The following is an 18,174-nucleotide window of genomic DNA, read 5'->3' on the forward strand; positions in this document are numbered from 1 at the left end:
ATACCCCCCCCCAGATGCAGGAGCTTGATCGCCCCAACACAAGGGCCCGACCACCGGCTACGGGAGCAAGATCGTCCCGTCAATGGAAGGCCCCCTACCGCGAGGAATGTGGAGGAGTCACTGTGGTGGATATTTATGTTAAAATGCATTTTATGTGTTCTGTTGCTTTTTATTGGTATGACTGTATGGCAAAACAAATTCCTTGTATGTTTCAAAACATACTTGGCTAATAAATAGACAATAGGTGCAGGAGTAGGCCATTTGGCCCTTCGAGCCAGCACCGCCATTCAATGTGATCATGGCTGATCATTCTCAATCAGTACCCCATTCCTGCCTTCTCCCCATACCCCCTGACTCCGCTATCCTTAAGAGCTCTATCTAGTTCTCTCTTGAATGCATTCAGAGAATTGGCCTCCACTGCCTTCTGAGGCAGAGAATTCCACAGATTCACAACTCTCTGACTGAAAAAGTTTTTCCTCATCTCCGTTCTAAATGGCCTACCCCTTATTCTTAAACTGTGGCCCCTGGTTCTGGACTCCCCCAACATGATTAAAGTATGGTTATGATTATTATCTATGGTTATGGTTATGATTATTATGATGAAACATTCCATGCCTGACAAACTGCTGAATCTGCTCTCCGCCCTCTCCAGTATATCACGTCTTTCCATGACACAATGAACAGATCTGTACACAATACACCAGCTGTGGCTTGACCAATATTTATGAAGCTGTACCATAAACTCCTTACTCTTTATACTGTGCTCCAACTAATGAGGCTGAAGAATGCCTTCTCCACCTTATCACCTGTGCTGACACCTTCAGGTTCTGGACTTATACGGAGTTATCTCTGTTTCTCAGTGCTCCCTTATGTCTTCCCAAAGTGTGTCAACTCGGACTCATCAGGATTATATTTTTGGTCTGAATTCATCTGTATAAAAATACTCCTAATAATTATTTGTCCTTGTTTAAGATTTTAGAAATATCCAGTAGATGTTCACAGCCCAATTTTAATTTCCTTCCGTTTCACTGTGCAACGTGTTCTCAAAACATATTTTAAAATTGGAAGAATATTTGTTAGCAGCTGAAAGCTTGTACAGAGACTCCCCGACTTACATAAAGGGTTACGTTCCATAAACCCTTGAGCAAGTCAGATTTTACGCACGTCAGATTCATCCGGGTGGCGCCGTCAGCAATGGCAGCCGCGCCTACAGTTTGTCTGTCTTTTTGTCTTTTTTGTTATTTTTAATGTGTTTTAAAAAGTATATGCTAATGTTCTTTGGTTTGTTTTATGTGTGTGTGTGGGGGGGGGGTGGGGCGGTCAGGGGAAACCCTTTTTTCAATCTTATACCTTGCCGGAGATGGGGGGGGGTTTTCTCAGATTGTATCTCCGGTAGCAGGCCTTGCTCGAGACTGACTTTGAGCCCCACCGCGGGATCGTGGACTTACCATCAGAGCCTGCGATTACTTGCTTCGGAGTGACGCTCCAACTGCGGCGTGCGGATTTCAACATCGAGGAACTCGCAGTCCCGGGTAGAGACTGGTCGGGAAGTTCCAAGCTGCAGGAGGTTCGACCAGTCCTGACTCAGGAGTCGGGCCGCCTGGCGCAGGAAGCTGAGATCCCCCCCAATGCTGGAGCTTTATCACCCTGATGCAGAGGACTTGACCACCATTTGCAGGAGCCAAGATTGCCCTAACAATGGAAGGTTCGAGTGCCCCCACCGCGGGAGAACAAAGAAGGGAAGAAGATTGAATTTTTTTTTGCCTTCCATCACAGTGAGGAATGTGGGGGAATCGCTGTGGTGGATGTTCATGTTAAAAGTTTATTTGGGTGTCTTGTTGCTCTTTATTGTTATGACTGTGCGGCAATCTGAATTTCATTGTCCCTTAATTGGTACACGTGACAATAAACTCACCTTGAAACCTTAAAACTATGTAGAAACACAAAACCATAGATGCTGGTTAATACACAAAATGACACATGATATTTGAGTAACTCAGTGGATTGGACAGCATTTCTGGAGAACATGGACAGGTCATGTTTCTGGTCGGGACCTTCAGATTAATTCAGTCTGCTGTTGTCCAGCACTTTGTGTCGTTTCACCTTAAAAGTAGTTGCCGATGCTGCTGGTCTGCACCAGTAAGCCCTTCTTCATCATCTGGTGACCTGACTTGTTACGGCTCACGTTGTAGCCCCTGGCCAACGGCACATTTTTCAGGCTGCCGCCATGGACAGGACACTCGTAGTCATGGTGGGGCTCCCTCCCACCTCACCATCTACTGTTACTTCCTGTTGGCTGTTGCTTTGTCCACTCTGCCACTCCCCCTTCCACCACGACTGTTTCTGCCTCCATTAAAGTCATGGACATCTTCCACCAGAGGTGAGGGTGGAGAGTGGAGTGGACAAAGTGACAACCGTCAGGAAGAAGTGACAGCTAGTGAGAAGGGAGTAAGCCCCACTGTGACTGAGTGTGCCTTGTCGGTGATAGTGGCCTGAAGAAAGCTTTGTTAGCAAGGGGCTACAATGTGAGCCGCAACAACAACCGCGTCAGTTGGACAGTGCGGTAGTTGGTGAAGATAGGCTCACTGGTGACTTGGTCAGAACTTGCTCGCCACCGCCTCCCCTGCTCGCTTTCCCAGTGTTGCTGGCGATGCTTTCATTTCTATGAAGCAGACGGGAAGCCCTCATCATCCTCCCTCTCTAGCATGTGTTTCAAGAGGGCTTGTATACAAAACAGGGATGTAATGTTGAGGCTCTATAAGGCGCTGGTAAGGCCGCATTTGGAATATTGTAAGCAATTTTGAGCACCATATCGGAGGAAGGATGTGCTGGCTCTGGAGACTGTCCAGAGGAGGTTTACAAGAATGATCCCAGGAATGAGGTTAACCAATGATGAGCGTTTGTTGGCACTGGGCCTGTACTCACTGGGGTTTAGAAGAATGACGGGACCTCATTGAAACATACAGAATAGTGAAAGGCTTGGATAGAGTCATAGAAACATAGAAAATAGTTGCAGGAGGAGGCCATTTGGCCCTTTGAGCCAGCACCACCATTCATTGTGATCGTGGCTGATCATCTACAATCAGTAACCTGTGCCTGACTTTTCCCCATATCCCTTGATTCTACCAGCCGCTAGAGCTCCATCTAACTCTCTTTTAAATTCATACAGTGAATTGGCCTTCACTGCCTTCTGTGGCACAGAATTCCACAAATTCACAACTCTGGGTGAAAAAGTTTCTTCTCACCTCAGTTTAAAATGGCCTCCCCTTTTTTCTTAGACTGTCCCTTGGTTCTGGACATTTTCCTTGCATCTAGCTTGTCTAGTCCTTTTATAATTTTATAGGCCTCTATAAGATCCCCTCTCATCCTTCTAAACTCCAGTGAATACAAGTCTAGTCTTTCCAATATTTTCTCATATGACAGTCCCTCCATCCCAGGAATTAACCTTGTGAACCTACGCTGCACTGCCTCAATAGCAAGGACGTCCTTCCTCAAATTAGGAGACCAAAACAGCACACAATACTCCAGATGTGGTCTCACCAGGGCCCTATACAACTGCAGAAGGACTTATTTGCTCCTGTACTCAAATCTTTGTTAAGAAGGCCAACATGCCATTAGCTTTCTTCACAGCCTGCTGTACCTGCATGCTTACTTTCAGTGACAGGTGTACAAGAACACCAAGGTCTCATTGCACTTCCCCTTTACCTAACCTGACACCATTGATGAGTAGCGATAGGGAAGCGCTGGGGATTGAAGTCACGTTTTTGTTTGTGTGTTGGTGGTGGGGTGTTTTGTTTTGGTTGTGTATGTGTGGGGGGTGGGTGGTGAGGGTGGGGGGGTGTGGGTGGGGGAAATCTTTCTTTTTTTTTTTAGGTCTCTTCCGCGGGGCCTTCCATCACCCGGCGCATCTGCCCACTCACTCAACCTGTCCAAGTCACTCAACCTCTGAACATCCTCTTTACAGTTCACACTGCCACCGATGTGGAGAGGATGTTTCCACCAGTGGGAGAGTCTAGGACTAGAGGTCATAACCTCTGAATTAAAGGGTGTTCTTTAAGGAAGGGGATGAGGAGAAATTTCTTCAGTCAGAGGGTGGTGAATCTATAATGTTTTGCCACAGAAAGCTGTGGAGGCCAAGTAGTGGATATTTTTTAAGGCAGAGATATATAGATTCTTGATTAGTACAGGTTTTAGTTATGGGGAGAAGGCAGGAGAATGGGGTTTGGGAGAGAGAGAGAAATAGATCAGTCATGATTGAATGGCGGAGTAGACTTGATGGGCCGAATGGCCTAATTTTTCCCATATTCCTTATGACCTTAAGACCTCCCGCTGCAATCGTATGTCATTCAGGAAACAGGACCACGTATTGTGAATTGTTTACTTGTGTGCGAGTTTACATAACTCGCCTATTACATAAGTCAGTGTGTGACTATTAGAGAAAACCCATAACAACTTGTTCATTTGTTGTTTTCAATTTTGTTTACACACTGCTATGCTTATTCATTAGTTATTTTTACTCTTCAACATTGGTTATAATTTTGATTGGTTAGGAATTTGTTCAACTTCTCAGTTAACTTTAATTTGCACGATGAATTGTATTGAGATATGGATTAAATGGAATTAGGTTTTGATTATAATGGATTTGAAACTTGAGATATTCATTATTCAATTTGAGACTAAATGTCATTTTTGATTTCTTTGCAGCTAATGCTGAAGCATTGCATGCTATGGTAGACAATAATAAAGAAAGGTAAGATTGCTTTTGACCCTTTTTTAGAAGTGTTTGTTCAAGTATCAAAAATATGAATTATCAGATACCTCCTAAAATGAAGGTTGACATGATATTACAGAATGATTGGGAAAATGGTGATTCAGATACTTGGCATGGTAAACTCAAATATTTATCCAGTTTGAAAAAATCTGGTAAAACAAATGTATTTCCTTCTGTCCATGTGCAACTGGACATCATTTCAGGATGGCCATCTTTTTTGGATGGCAAGAATGATGGATAAAGAAAGCTAATCTTGGATATGTATTGTCCTGTTTCGAAGATATTTTGTTTATTTCTAGTTGAACTATATCTCAGTGGTTCAATGGTACTTCAGTACCACATGTACCTAGGTACAATTAAATTTATTTTTTGCATACAATTTAGTAAAAGTCTTACTGTACATAAGCACAATCATACTTAAGAATAAGAGTGTAAGAAGAGTAAATTATTCTGAGGCGTCACAAAGACTCACCACATTTCTGGAGCCATCTTGCATCCAAGTTTCAAAGTTCTTAAAAATGTAGAGTCTTATCTTGGACTTAAAGGACTGTTGTCCTGGTGATGGCCAGATGATATTGATGTCCTCCACCATTGCTCCGCTTTTCTGTGCCGCTGCAGGCTGTGTCCGACTGGCACGCCTGGCCTCGGAGCAGTGCCTCATCTAATCACCTCTCGGGTTGCTCCAGTGACCCATTCTACCAACTCATCAACCCGGACACGTCAACCCGCGTGTGCACTGACTCTGGCTACCCACGGCCGCCACTCTGACTCCGTGCATCAGCACGCCTCCTGCAGCCAACCTAAGGAACGCCAAGAGTGCTTTTGTTCTTGTAATTAGATGTTGTGCCTTTTGAGGAAAAGCCCATTAGTGATAGCAAATTCTGTTTTGTTTTGGAATCTTTCCCAAATCCTCAATTGTGATTTCTCTGCATAATTGTGTTACTGAAATAATTAATGCTTAAAAAAATTCTGTTTATGTTGGCATTGGGTTTGAGGTTGCGGTTGCGGTATTAAATCCCTGCTGAGTTGGGAAACATAACTCTTAATTTAGTTTTGAGAAACAGCATGAAAACAGGCCCCTTGGCCCACTGAGTCCAGGCTGGCCATTGTTCACCTGTTTTCACTAGTTCTATGTTATCCTACTTTCTCATCCACTTCCTGCACACTAGGGGCAATTTGCAGAGGCCAATTAACCTACAAACTTGCACATCTTTGGGATTTGGGAGGAAACCTGAGCATCTGGAGGAAACCCACACGGTCACAGGGAGAACGTGCAAACTGCACACAGCACCTAATGTCAGGATCGAACCCAGGTCTCTGGTGCTGTGTGGTATATATGATATTTTGCAGGAAAAGCTTAGAAGATATGACCTGGAAATCAAATTTTGTTATCGGTAATCTTTGAGCAAGTGACCTTTCAGAATTAGTTCACCAACTTATGTGGCATAAGATAACATGAAGGAGATTCCATACCTGTGACAATAACCAGGTAATTGGAGGGTCACCAGAACATCAGTTTCAATGCAAGTATATGTATAAGGGAGTTAAACTATCAGGAACATGTAGTGATAATACACCCATCACCAATTATCATGATGGGTGATTTTTAAAAAATATCAGCACATCAGATGTGATCATGATCCTTTTTGGTGAAAACCGGTGGCTGGGTAGCTATTTTCGGCTCTTTCATAGCACCATGCATGATTTTGAGACAGTGAGCTGTCTGTGTTTCATTTATACCAGGTTCCAGTTTCAGTTGAGTTTATTCTCACAGTGAAAATCCTTTCTTGTGTGCTTTCCAGTCAGCAGAAAGACAACACATGGTTCCAATTGAGCCATTACAGTGAAAAAATACATAAGGGAATAACGTTTAGTGCAAAGTTAAGCCAGCAAAGTCCCATCAAGGATAGTCCGAGGGTCACCAATGAGGTAAGATACTAGTTCAGCAGTTCTCTCTGGTTGCGATAAGATGATTCAGTTGCCTGATAAAATATGGGAAGAAACTGTGGCCAGGCTGCGACCAGTCCTTGATATGCTGCTGGCCTTGCCGAGGCAGCATGAGGTATAAATGGAGTTATGGTTTGTGTGATGGTCTGGGTTGCGTCCACAATTTGCTGCAATTTCTTGCGGTCGAGGATAGAGCTGTTCCCAAACAAAGCTGTGATGCATCCTGATAAAATGCTTTCTATTGTGCATCTGTAGACGTTGGTGAGAGTTGTAGGGGGACATAGAAACATAGAAATGCTGAACTTCCCAAGCCTTCTAAGGAAGTAGAGTCGTTGATGTGGTTTCTTGGTCGTTGCTTCAATATCGGTGGTCCAGAAAAAGATATTGGTGTTATTGACTGACAGGAATTTGAAGTTTTCAACCATCTCTACTTTGGCGCCGTCAATGCAAACTGCGGTATGTGTACTGCTTCGCTTCCTGAAGTCGATCACTATCTTCTTTGCCTTGCTGACATCGAGAGAAAGGTTATTGTCTTGACACCAGGACACGAGGTTCTCAATCCCCTTCCTGTACTACCTCTCATCATTATTTGATATCCAGCCCACATTGGTGGTGTCGTCTGAGAATTTCAAAATTGATTTAGATTTTAACATGGATGCACAATTGTGGGTGTACAAGGAATAAAGAAGGGGTCTGAGAGCACAGCCTTGCAGAGCACCAGTGTTGAGGATTATTGTAGAGGATGATTTATCCCCTATCCTCACTGATTGGTCAGGAAGTCATAGATCCAGTTGCAGAAATGAGTGCTGACACCAAGTCCTGCAAGTTTGGTGATAAGCTTGGATGGTATATTGGTATTAAAGGCAGAGCTGTAGTCCATGAATAGGGTTCTGACGTAGGTGTTTCTCTTATTCAGGTGTTCCAGGGTTGAGTGCAGGGCTAGGGTGATGGCACCTTCTGTGGACCTGTTGTGGCGATAGGCGAAATGCAGTGAGACAAGGTCACTGGGTAGACTAGATTTGATGCGTTCTATAACAAGCCCCTCATAACATTTCATGATGGTGGGAATTACCCTGGTGAACCTATGCTGCACTCCCTCAATAGCAAGAATGTCCTTCTCAAATTAGGAGACCAAAACTGCACACAATTCTCCAGGTGTGGTCTCACCAGGACCCTGTACAATTGCAGTAGGACCCCCTTGCTCCTATAATCAAATCCTCTCGCTAAGAAGGCCAACATGCCATTTGCTTTCTTCACTGCCTGCTCTACCTGCATGCTTACTTTCAGTGACCGATGTACAAGGACACCCAGGTCTCGTTGCACCTCCCCTTTTCCTAATCTGACACCATTCAGATAATAATCTGCCTTGTTCTTGCCACCAAAGTGGATGACCTTACATTTATCCACATTATACTGCATCTGCCCACTCACCCATCCTATCCAAATCACCCAGCAGCATCACAGGATCCTCCTTGCAGCTCTCACTGCCACCCAGCTTTGTGTCATCTGCAAACTTGGAGAGGTTACATTTAATTCCTTTGTCTAAATCGTTAATATATATTGTAAATAACTGGGGTCCCAGCACTGAGCCTTGCGACACTCCACTAGTCACTGCCTGGCATTCTGAAAAGGACCTGTTAATTCCTACTCTTTGCTTCCTGTCTGCCAACCAGTTCTCTATCCATGTCAATAACCTACGCCCAATACATTGTGCTTTAATTTTGCACACTAATCTCTTATGTGGGACCTTGTCAAAGGCTTTTTGAAAGACCAGATACACCACATCCACTGGCTCTCCCTTACCCATTCTACTTGTTACATCCTCAAAAAATTCCAGAAGATTAGTCAAGCATGATTTCCCCTTCATAAATCCATGCTGACTTTGAATGATACTGTCATTGCCTTCCAAATGCGCTGCTATTACATCTTTAATAATCGACTCAAGCATCTTCCCCACTACTGATGTAAGGCTAACTGGTCTATAATTCCCAATTCTCTCTCTCCCTCCTTTCTTAAAACGCGGGCTTATGTTAGCTACCCTCCAGTCCACAGGAACTGATCCAGAACATTGGAAAATGATCGATCACCAATGCATCCACGATTTCTAGGGCCACCTCCTCGAGTACTCTGGGATGCAGACCATCAGGCCCTTGAGATTTATCTGCCTTCAGTCCCAACAGTTTACCCAACACCATTTCCTGAGTAATGTGAATATCCTTCAGTTCCTCACTCATGCTAGATCCACGGTCCCCTAGTATTTCTGGGAGATTATTTGTGTCTTCCTTAGAGAAGACAGAACCAAAGTACTTGTTTAACTGGTCTGACATTTCCTTGTTTCCCCATTATAAATTTACCTGTTTCTGACTGTAATCACATGTCTAAAGAAGTTTTTACAGTCAGTTTTTATATTCCCTGCAAGCTCTCTTTCATGCTCTATTTTCCCCTCTTAATTAACCCCTTTGTCCTCCACTGTTGAATTCTAAATTTCTCCCAGTCCTCCAGTTTGCTGCTTCCTCTGGCCAATTTTTCGGCCTCTACCTTTGTTTTACCACTATCCGTAATTTCCCTCGTTAGCCACGGTTGAGCCTCCTTCCCTGTTTTATTTGTATGCCAGACATGGATGAACAATTGTTGTAGTCCAGACAGGAATGAACAATTGTTGATTATACTGGGACTCGAGTTTGTCCTGGTATTGATAGACAATAGACAATATGTGCAGGAGTAGGCCATTCAGCCCTTCGAGCCAGCACCGCCATTCAATGCGATCATGGCTGATCACTCTCAATCAGTACCCCGTTCCTGCCTTCTCCCCATACCCCCTCACTCCAGCTCTCTCTTGAAAGCATCCAACGAACTGGCCTCCACTGCCTTCTGAGGCAGAGAATTCCACACCTTCACCACTCTCTGACTGAAAAAGTTCTTCCTCATCTCCGTTCTAAATGGCCTACCCCTTATTCTTAAACTGTGACCCCTTGTTCTGGACTCCCCCAACATTGGGAACATGTTTCCTGCCTCTAATGTGTCCAATCCCCTAATTATCTTATATGTTTCAATAAGATCCCCCCTCATCCTTCTAAATTCCAGTGTATACAAGCCTAATTGCTCCAGCCTTTCAACATATGACAGTCCCGCCATTCCGGGAATTAACCTAGTGAACCTACGCTGCACGCCCTCAAATGGCTTTGCGGAGATCATAGCTGGCCTTCTTGTACCACTCGGAATTGTTTGTATGCAGTGGACCTGGCCTTAACCTGTGAATGTACCTCGCAGTTCATCCATGGTTTCCGGTTGGGGAACGCTCAGATCCACGCATTTGCTGATGAAGTCAGTCAAGGCAGTGGCGTACCCATTCAGGTTAGCTGCGGAATCCCAGAATGTGGACCAGTCCACTCACTCAAAGCAATCGTGTAAGATGCCATCTGTGCCAGTTGACCAACATTTCACAACGCTCTGTACCAGATCCTGCTTCAATTTCTTTTATAGGCAGGCCGTTGAAGCACAGTGAGGTGACCAGATTTCCCGAAATGTGGTCAAGGGACAGAGCGGTAGGCATTTTCTATTGATGTATAGCAGTGGTCGAGGGTGTTCTGGCCGCTGGTCAACTACACCTCGGACTTCAAATATAACTCTGCCTCCTGCCACCTGCAGAAAGTTTCAGATGACTCTGCAATTGTGGGCTGCATCAGTGAGGGGAGAGAAGCTGAATGCAGAGGTGTAATGAATGACTTTGTTGAATGGTGTGGGCTGAATCACCTGCAGCTCAACACCGACACCACTAAGGAGTTAATGGTGGACTTTAGGAGAGGAACACCCCTGTCCCCAATCTCCATCAATGGTGTGGATATGCAGTTTGCCACGGAATACAAATACCTTGGAGTGTACCTGGACAGTAAACTGAACTGGTCCGGGAACGCTGAAGCCCTGTACAAGAAGGGACAGAACCGTCTGTACTTTTTGGGAAGGCTCCGCTCCTTCAACATCTGTAGAAAGATGCCACAGATGTTCTACCAATTGGTGGTAGCCAGTGCCATCTTTTTCGCCGTCATGTGCTGGGGCGGCAGGGCAAAGGCCATGGACACCCATATGATTAACAAATTCATCAGAAAGGTTGGCTCCTTCCTGGGAGGTGGATTCATGGGAGGAGGTCTTGGAGGGGAGGATGCTCCTCAAACTGCGGAGCATCTTGGACAACATAGCTTAACCCCTCTGTGAACCTGAGGAGTACCTTCAGCAACAGACTGGTTCCACCAAGATGCAGGACAGAACGCCACAGGAGATCCCCAAGATGCAGGACAGAACGCCACACGAGATCCTTCTTCCCTGTGACTATCAAACTGTACAACTTCTCCCCCTTCTGTTGCGGGGTAGACTGATTCCCCTCCTGCCCCCACCCCCCCACCCCTATATTTGCACATCCCCAATCCTTTCCACTCGTCACTTCAATTTCATGTTTCATGTATTTTGTGTTTTATGACTGTTGGCAGATCAATTTACCTCCTGGGATAAATTAAGTTCTTTTGTATCATATCAACCACCAACCTCTGGCAGTGTGCTCCAGGCACTCACCACCCTTTGCGTAAAAGAGTTGCCTCGAACTTCTTTAAATTTGCCCTCACCTTCATGCTATGCCCTCAAGTATTTGTTATTTCCATCCTGCGAAAAAGGTTCTGAATGTCAACTCTATATCTCTCATAATTTTGTGTACATCTATCCGGTCTTCACTCAACCCCTGGCATTCCAGAGAAAACGATCCAAGTCTGTGGGACCTCTCCTTGGAGCTGATGCCCCCAATCCAGCCATCATCCTTTTAAGCCTTTTCTGTATCCTTTCCAAAGGCACCATTTCTCCCTGTAATAAGGAGACCTCAACTGTACACAATATTCCAAATGCGGACCAACTAAAGTCCTTTAAAGATTTCAGGATTCTCATCACTGTCGCATCTCATCAACTGTCACTTAATCCCGTGCATCTTAATCTTTTGGATCAGCCTAAAATGGGGGACTTTATCAAATGTCTTACTAAAGTCCATGTAGACAATATCCACTACCCAACCCTCATTGATCACTTTGTCACTTTCTCAAAAATGTTGATCATGTTCTAACCACCTCGGCCTGTATAATGTAAATAATATTTCCCAAATTCTACTTGAGGAACAGCACAGAGGGTATCGTGGTAGAGCTGCTGCTTTACAGTGCCAACACCCACGTTCCATCCTGACTATGAGGGTTGTCTGTACGGAGTTTGTACGTTCTCCCTGTGACCGCGTGGGTTTTCTCTGGGTACTCCGGTTTCCTCCCACACATGATATGCAGGTTGGTAGGTTAATTGGCTTTGGTAAAATTGTAGTTCCTAGTGTGTAGGGTAGTGTTGGTGTACGGGATGATTGCCGGTCAGAGTGACTCTGTGAGCCGAAGGGCTTGTTTCTGAGCTATATCTCTAAAATCAAGTTCATTGATCGAGTTACTTCCAATATGTGCTATGGAAACACGACTTAGTAAAACTACCTGTACAATATTGAGGTACCAATTAATGCATGTATGATTAAAGTGTGGTTCGTTTCCATAACCACTTATGTCAAAGGGTTGCCTGCTGTGTGAACATTTTGCTGTTACTTTCTAGAATCTATTGTTTGAAATGAGTGCGCTCAGTTGTATTTTTTAATGCCGTCATTTTTATGCCAATCTCTGATGGTAAGTAGAAGATTGAATTTCAATATTTTATAGAACCAATGGAAGATGATTGAAGGATGTTTTTTTTTTAAATGGTCTTTGCAGTGCATCCTTATTAAATTTTTTATGCATACAGCATGGAAATTGGCCCTTCGGCCCACCGAGTTCGCACAGATCATCAATCACCCATTCACACTAGTTCTATATCATCTGACTTTCTCACCCACCCCCTACACTGAGGGAGAATATATGAGCTTGACACACCTCTGAAGTTAGGATCAAACCTGGGGTTACTGGAGGAGTAAAATAGCAACAGTGGACAGGCTACACCAGGTTACTTGAGGAGTAAAATAGCAACAGTGGGCAGGCTGCACCACTGTGTCAGCCGAGGATCATGGTATTATTTTGTGATCCAATCAGACCTATTAGAGTTCTAGCACCTGCTTTGATTTGGAGTACGTTGTAATGGTTCATTGGCACTCCCACATGTGTAGATTCAAATGTCTAAATATTGTTTAAAACCTTACTTATATTATATGCTTTATAGGCCCTCTAGTGGCAATTCAACAAAGTTGCAAAAGGATAATTTGAAATTCTTGCTAAAGTCAGTGATGCAGAATATACAGTTCATCGATAGTGTAATGTGTTAGTAATGGGTAATAATGCTACTAGCTGGCAGTAACTGACTAAGTTTTTGTAACTGACTGACTAAGCAACTTGTACTTTTGGCATTTGAATTTCACAGCTTCCCATTTGTGAAATCTGTGATATCGGGGATTGGTAGATCATTTTGATTTCACAGTGGAGGTGTATCCTGATTTCTGTTCTATTTGAACTTGGACTTGATAGCAGTATCACAGTGTTCAGGGGCAGCGGGTTGAGATCTGCCTTCTGAAGCCTCCTTGTTCCTTATGCCCACTCCCTTCAAGGGGCAGCTGCAGCAGGCAGGTCTTGTATTACCTTAATTAAAATGGAGCCAAAAATAGTAAGTCCCGTTGCAGGAAAAGTCTACAAAGCGGGCCAGATTCAGCGCAACGCAAGCACATAAATTAGATGTGTGGGAAGGAATTGCAAATGCTGTAATTCCCTACTCCTGATTCCTCCGTCTATGCCGCATCTGTCTTTCCAGGTAAGGCAGAGGTTCACCTGCATCTCCTCCAACCTCATCTATTGTATCCGCTATTCCAGATGTCAACTTCTCGACATCGGTGCGACCAAGCACAGGCTCGGCGATCGTTTCGCTGAATACCTCCATTCAGTCCGATTCAACCAACCTGATCTCCCGATGGCTCAGCACTTCAACTCCCCCTCCCATTCCCAATATGATCTTTCTGTCATGGGTCTCCTCCACTGTCAGAGTGAGGCCCAGCGCAAATTGGAGGAACAGCACCTCATATTTCGCTTGGGCAGTTTACACCCCAGCGGTATGAACATTGACCTCTAACTTCAGGTAGTCTCTGCTTCCCCTCTCTATCCCCTCTCCTTTCCCAGTTCACCCACTAGTCTTCCTGCCTCCGACTACATCCTATCTTTGTCCCGCCCCCTCCCCTGACATCAGTCTGAAGAAGGGTCTCGACCTGAAACGTCACCCATTCCTTCTATCTCGAGATGCTGCCTGACCCGCTGAGTTACTCTAGCATTTTGTGTATACCTTTGATTTAAACCAGCATCTGCAGTTTTTTTCCTACACATAATACTTACGAAAGATGGCCGCCGGATCCGCGCGTGCGCAGAACAAACGGGTCTGCGCCTGCGCAGTTGGGGCCCGTCGATCTAATACTTACGTAAGATGGCCGTCAGATCAGCGCGTGCGTGGTTGGGGGAGGGTTGCCATTTTGTGTTCAGCTCCGGCGCATGCACAGTTGGGGGATGATTGCCATGTTGTCATCAGCGTCAGGAGTGGGTGAGGGTAAGGGGGGGGGGATAAGGGGGTGTTGAGTGGGGGGGAGGGGAAGGGGGGGGTGAGTGGGGAAGAGGAGGGTGCTACATCAATGCAGGAGAGGTTTGGACCCAACGGGTCAACAACAGCTAGCATAATCTATTTGTCATTCGAACATACAAGATAATTTGAACAAAATGTCGTTCCTTCTGGGGCTATGCAAGGTGCTTAGTGGTGGATGTTGATGTAAGGTGCCAGTGCAGCGTATGTGTATGTTTTAGGTGAGGTGTGTCTGCGTCGGGAGGCAGCAGGGTGTTCATCATTTTAACAGCCAGGGGGAAGAAGCTGTTGCACATCCTGGTGGTGCTGGCCTTCATGCCGGACGGCAGAGGGGTCAAGAGTCCATGGGAGGGGTGGGAGGTGTCCTTTATAATGTTGGAGGCTTTTCAGAGGCATCTTTTGTTGAAAATGTCCAGAGTGGATAGGAGATGGGATGAGATGATCCCTCTGTTGACCTGACTAATCACTGCAGGGTCTTCCTGTCTGATGCGGTGCAGCTGGCCATGACGCTCTCTATGATACCTCTGTAGAACATAGAGGATGGGTGGGGGAGGCCTCGCTCGTTTCAGCCTCCTGAGGAAGTCAGCCTCTGCAGAGCCCTACCAGCAAGGTGTGTAGTGTTGAGAGACCAGGAGAGGTCATCAGCAAGTTGCATCGTAGGAATTTGATGTTGCTCACCCTCTCCATGATGGAGCCATTGACGTGCAGGAGGGAGTGGGCAGTCTGCGTTCTCCTGAAGTCTACAATCATGTCTTTGGTCTTAGTGACGTTCAGAGACAGATTGTTGTCTTCGCACCAGTTCACAAACTGCGCCACTTCCTCTCTTTCGGCAGTCTCATTGTTGTCTCTGATGAGGCCCACCACTGTAATGTCATCTGCGAATTTGATTATTTAGTTGGTGTGTTTGGCGGCACAGTCGTGGCTAAGTAGAATGAATAGTCGTGGACTAAGCACACTGCCTTGGGAGGCTCCGGTGTTCAGGATGATGATGTTTGAGATGTTGTTGCCAACACGGACTGACTGGTCGATGTGTTAAGAAGTCCAGGATCCAGTTGCAGAGGGGGGTATTGAGGTCCAGCAGGGAGAGCTTCCCCACCAGCTTTTGAGGGATGATCGTGTTGAATGCCAAGCTGAAGTCAATAAATAACATTCTGGTGTAGGTCTTTTTTTTGTTGTCTATGTGGGAGAGGACAGCGTGGAGGGTGGAGAAGATGGCATCTTCTGTGGAGCGGTTAGGGCGGTATGTGAACTGGTGGGGGTCTAGTGAGGTGGGGAGGCTATTCTTGATGCATCCCATGACTAACTGTTCGAAGCACTTCATCACAATGGTGGTCAGTGCCACGGGACTGTAATCATTGAGGCAGGAGAGATTACTTTTTTGGCATCGGGACGATGGTGGTGGCTTTAAAGCAGCTGGGGAGGGTAGCCTGGCTCAGGGAGATGTTGAAAATGTCTGTGAGGACATCTGCCAGTGGGTTAGCACATTCCTTGAGCACACGACCAGGTATGTTGTCTGATCGTGGGGCTTTCTGTGTGTCGACCCTGGTTAGGGCTCTCCACACGTCGGCTGAATCCAGGATTATTATCTGCTCCTCGGGGGTAGGAGTGGACTTTCTCCCAGGCATGGTGTTAAGCACCTCAAAGTGCGCATAAAAGTCATTTAGCTTGTCCGGAAGGGAGGCATCGCTGTTGTTGGAATGTGATGCTCCTTTATAGTCTGTGATGGACCGGATACCCTGCCACATACGTCTGCTGTCCCTGGTGTCGCAGAAGTGGCCTTGGATTTTCTGCAGGTAGGCCCGCTTTGCTCTCTTGATGGTCTGGGAGTGCTCAGTTCTTGCAGACCTAAAGGTTGCCTTTTCCCCTATTCTGAAGGCAGTGTCCCGGGTCTTCAGCTGCGTACGGACCTCCGCCGTCATCCATGGCTTCTGGTTGACTCGCGTGGTGATGTTCTTAATAACAGTCCTCTATGCATTTATTGATGTTGCTGGTCACAGATCGGCATATTCTCCAATGTCAGTATGGGTGTTGTATGTGGCTGCTTCCCTGAATATGTCCCAATCTGTGGTTTGAAAGTAGGGTGCAATGAAATTCCTTGTTTTCATGAAGAACACAGTCTAAACATATGCACATGATAATGACAGAAACAACTTTAAAAAAGAAGGGCAAATTCAAAACAGCAGAATGGTGCAAAGATTGTAGTGCAATCTTGAATAATGGAATAACCAAATGAGGTAGAGGTAAGAGTGTATGGCAGTACCTCCGGAAAGTGGGTTTGAAAGAGGTAATTTGTTCAGGACTCTGTTCGTGGGGAAGAAACTGTTCTTAAATCTAGACGTCTGGGCTTTCAGACATCTATATCTTTATCTTAACGTCCAGTGCTGTCGGTGTGGATTTTGCACCTTCTCCCTGTCCATGTGTGGGTCTTCCCACAGGTGCTCTGGTTTCCTTCCACATCACGGAAATGTATGGATTGGCAGGGGAGTGTAAATGACCCCTAATCTATGGTTATGTGCTGGAATCTTGTGGGAGGAGTATTTCAGTTGATGGAAATGTGGGGAGAATAAAATGAGTACTGCAAGTTTGAAAAAAAATGGATGCCTAGTCAGTGAAGGCTTGGTGGTCTAGTAATATTTAATGGCGCATAATGGAATGTGCTTGGCCAGTATACCCATTGGATGTTGTGTGCAATAGAACAATGGTAGTTATTGCACGGAAAGCTTTGTGCACTTTTCCATGCAATTTAATTCGTAGCCCAAGTTCAAAGGCTTTTAGGATTGGCAGGGAGGCAATTATGATGGAGGAATAAACAGTAAAATTGCAAATTGAATGTTAATTTCCATCCTTATTTTTCTCTGCTTAAACCCTTCAAGTGCCAATGGTCCTCCCAGTCCACTTACTCCTGAAAGTCCTGACACTCCTTCGTCACCAACTGGAAGCCCAACAAAGAACAATTTCCATCATCTACATACTGTTGGTGGAGCAGCAGGGAAAAGCTCTTGTTCACGTTGCAACCATCGAAGGTCGAGGAGTGTAAAAGAATTTCGAAAGAGTCGACCTGGGGAGGTCACAGTGTTGTCTGTGGGAAGGTAAAAAAATCAAGTATCTGAACTGCTTTATGCTTTCACTTCATTTTACCAATAGTACAGTTGAAATCAAATCAAATGATTTTTGAAGGGTTTTTTAAAACTCTTGGTGTAATATTTCAAGGAACTGATTAAACAGATCTTTAAACCAGTATTCAGATGAAAACTAATGCCATCCAACTTTAGAAAAAACAATCTGTTCTTGTACAGAATTTGATACATTAAAATATAATGCATGAATCCTCTGAACAGTAACCAGAAATAACAGGATATGAAGCAACAAGTGCTAAGTACCTTAGAAGGCCAGTGATAAATGTACAATTTATAATTATACTAATAAGTTGGATCCAGCATTAAAAGGAGCAATTATACGAAAATATATGCTGTAAATTCTGATGCAAATGTATATCGCCCAGAAAATTTGATGCACCCAAATGGATCTTTGTAAGCTGAGTTCAAACCAATACTTTTTATTCACAAAATGCTGGAGTAACTCAGCAGGTCAGGCAGCATCTCGGGAGAGAAGGAATGGGTGACGTTTCGGGTCGAGACCCTTCTTCAGACTGATGTCGGGGGTGGGACAAAGGAAGGATATAGGTGGAGACAGGAAGATAGAGGGAGATCTGGGAAGGAGGAGGGGAAGGGAGGAACAGAGGAGCTATCTGAAGTTGGAGAAGTCGACGTTCATACCACCGGGCCGCAAACTGCCCAGGCGAAATATGAGGTGCTGCTCCTCCAATTTCCGGCGGGCCTCACTATGGC

The 18,174-nt window shown here is 45.1% G+C and overlaps 1 protein-coding gene across 2 annotated transcripts in view; it reads left to right on the plus strand.

Moving 5' to 3' along the window:
* LOC144593937 (RELT-like protein 1) overlaps positions 1-18,174 on the plus strand; it is a 63,408-nt gene that overhangs the window by 33,512 nt on the left and 11,722 nt on the right. For both annotated transcript variants that reach the window (XM_078400074.1, XM_078400080.1), the window contains exons 4-5: positions 4,705-4,750; positions 17,200-17,415. In XM_078400074.1, the coding sequence (XP_078256200.1) occupies positions 4,705-4,750; positions 17,200-17,415 (262 nt within the window). The remainder of the gene's footprint in view (positions 1-4,704; positions 4,751-17,199; positions 17,416-18,174) is intronic.

This window comes from Rhinoraja longicauda, chromosome 1, assembly GCF_053455715.1.
Source record: "Rhinoraja longicauda isolate Sanriku21f chromosome 1, sRhiLon1.1, whole genome shotgun sequence".
Taxonomy (NCBI): domain Eukaryota; kingdom Metazoa; phylum Chordata; class Chondrichthyes; order Rajiformes; family Arhynchobatidae; genus Rhinoraja; species Rhinoraja longicauda.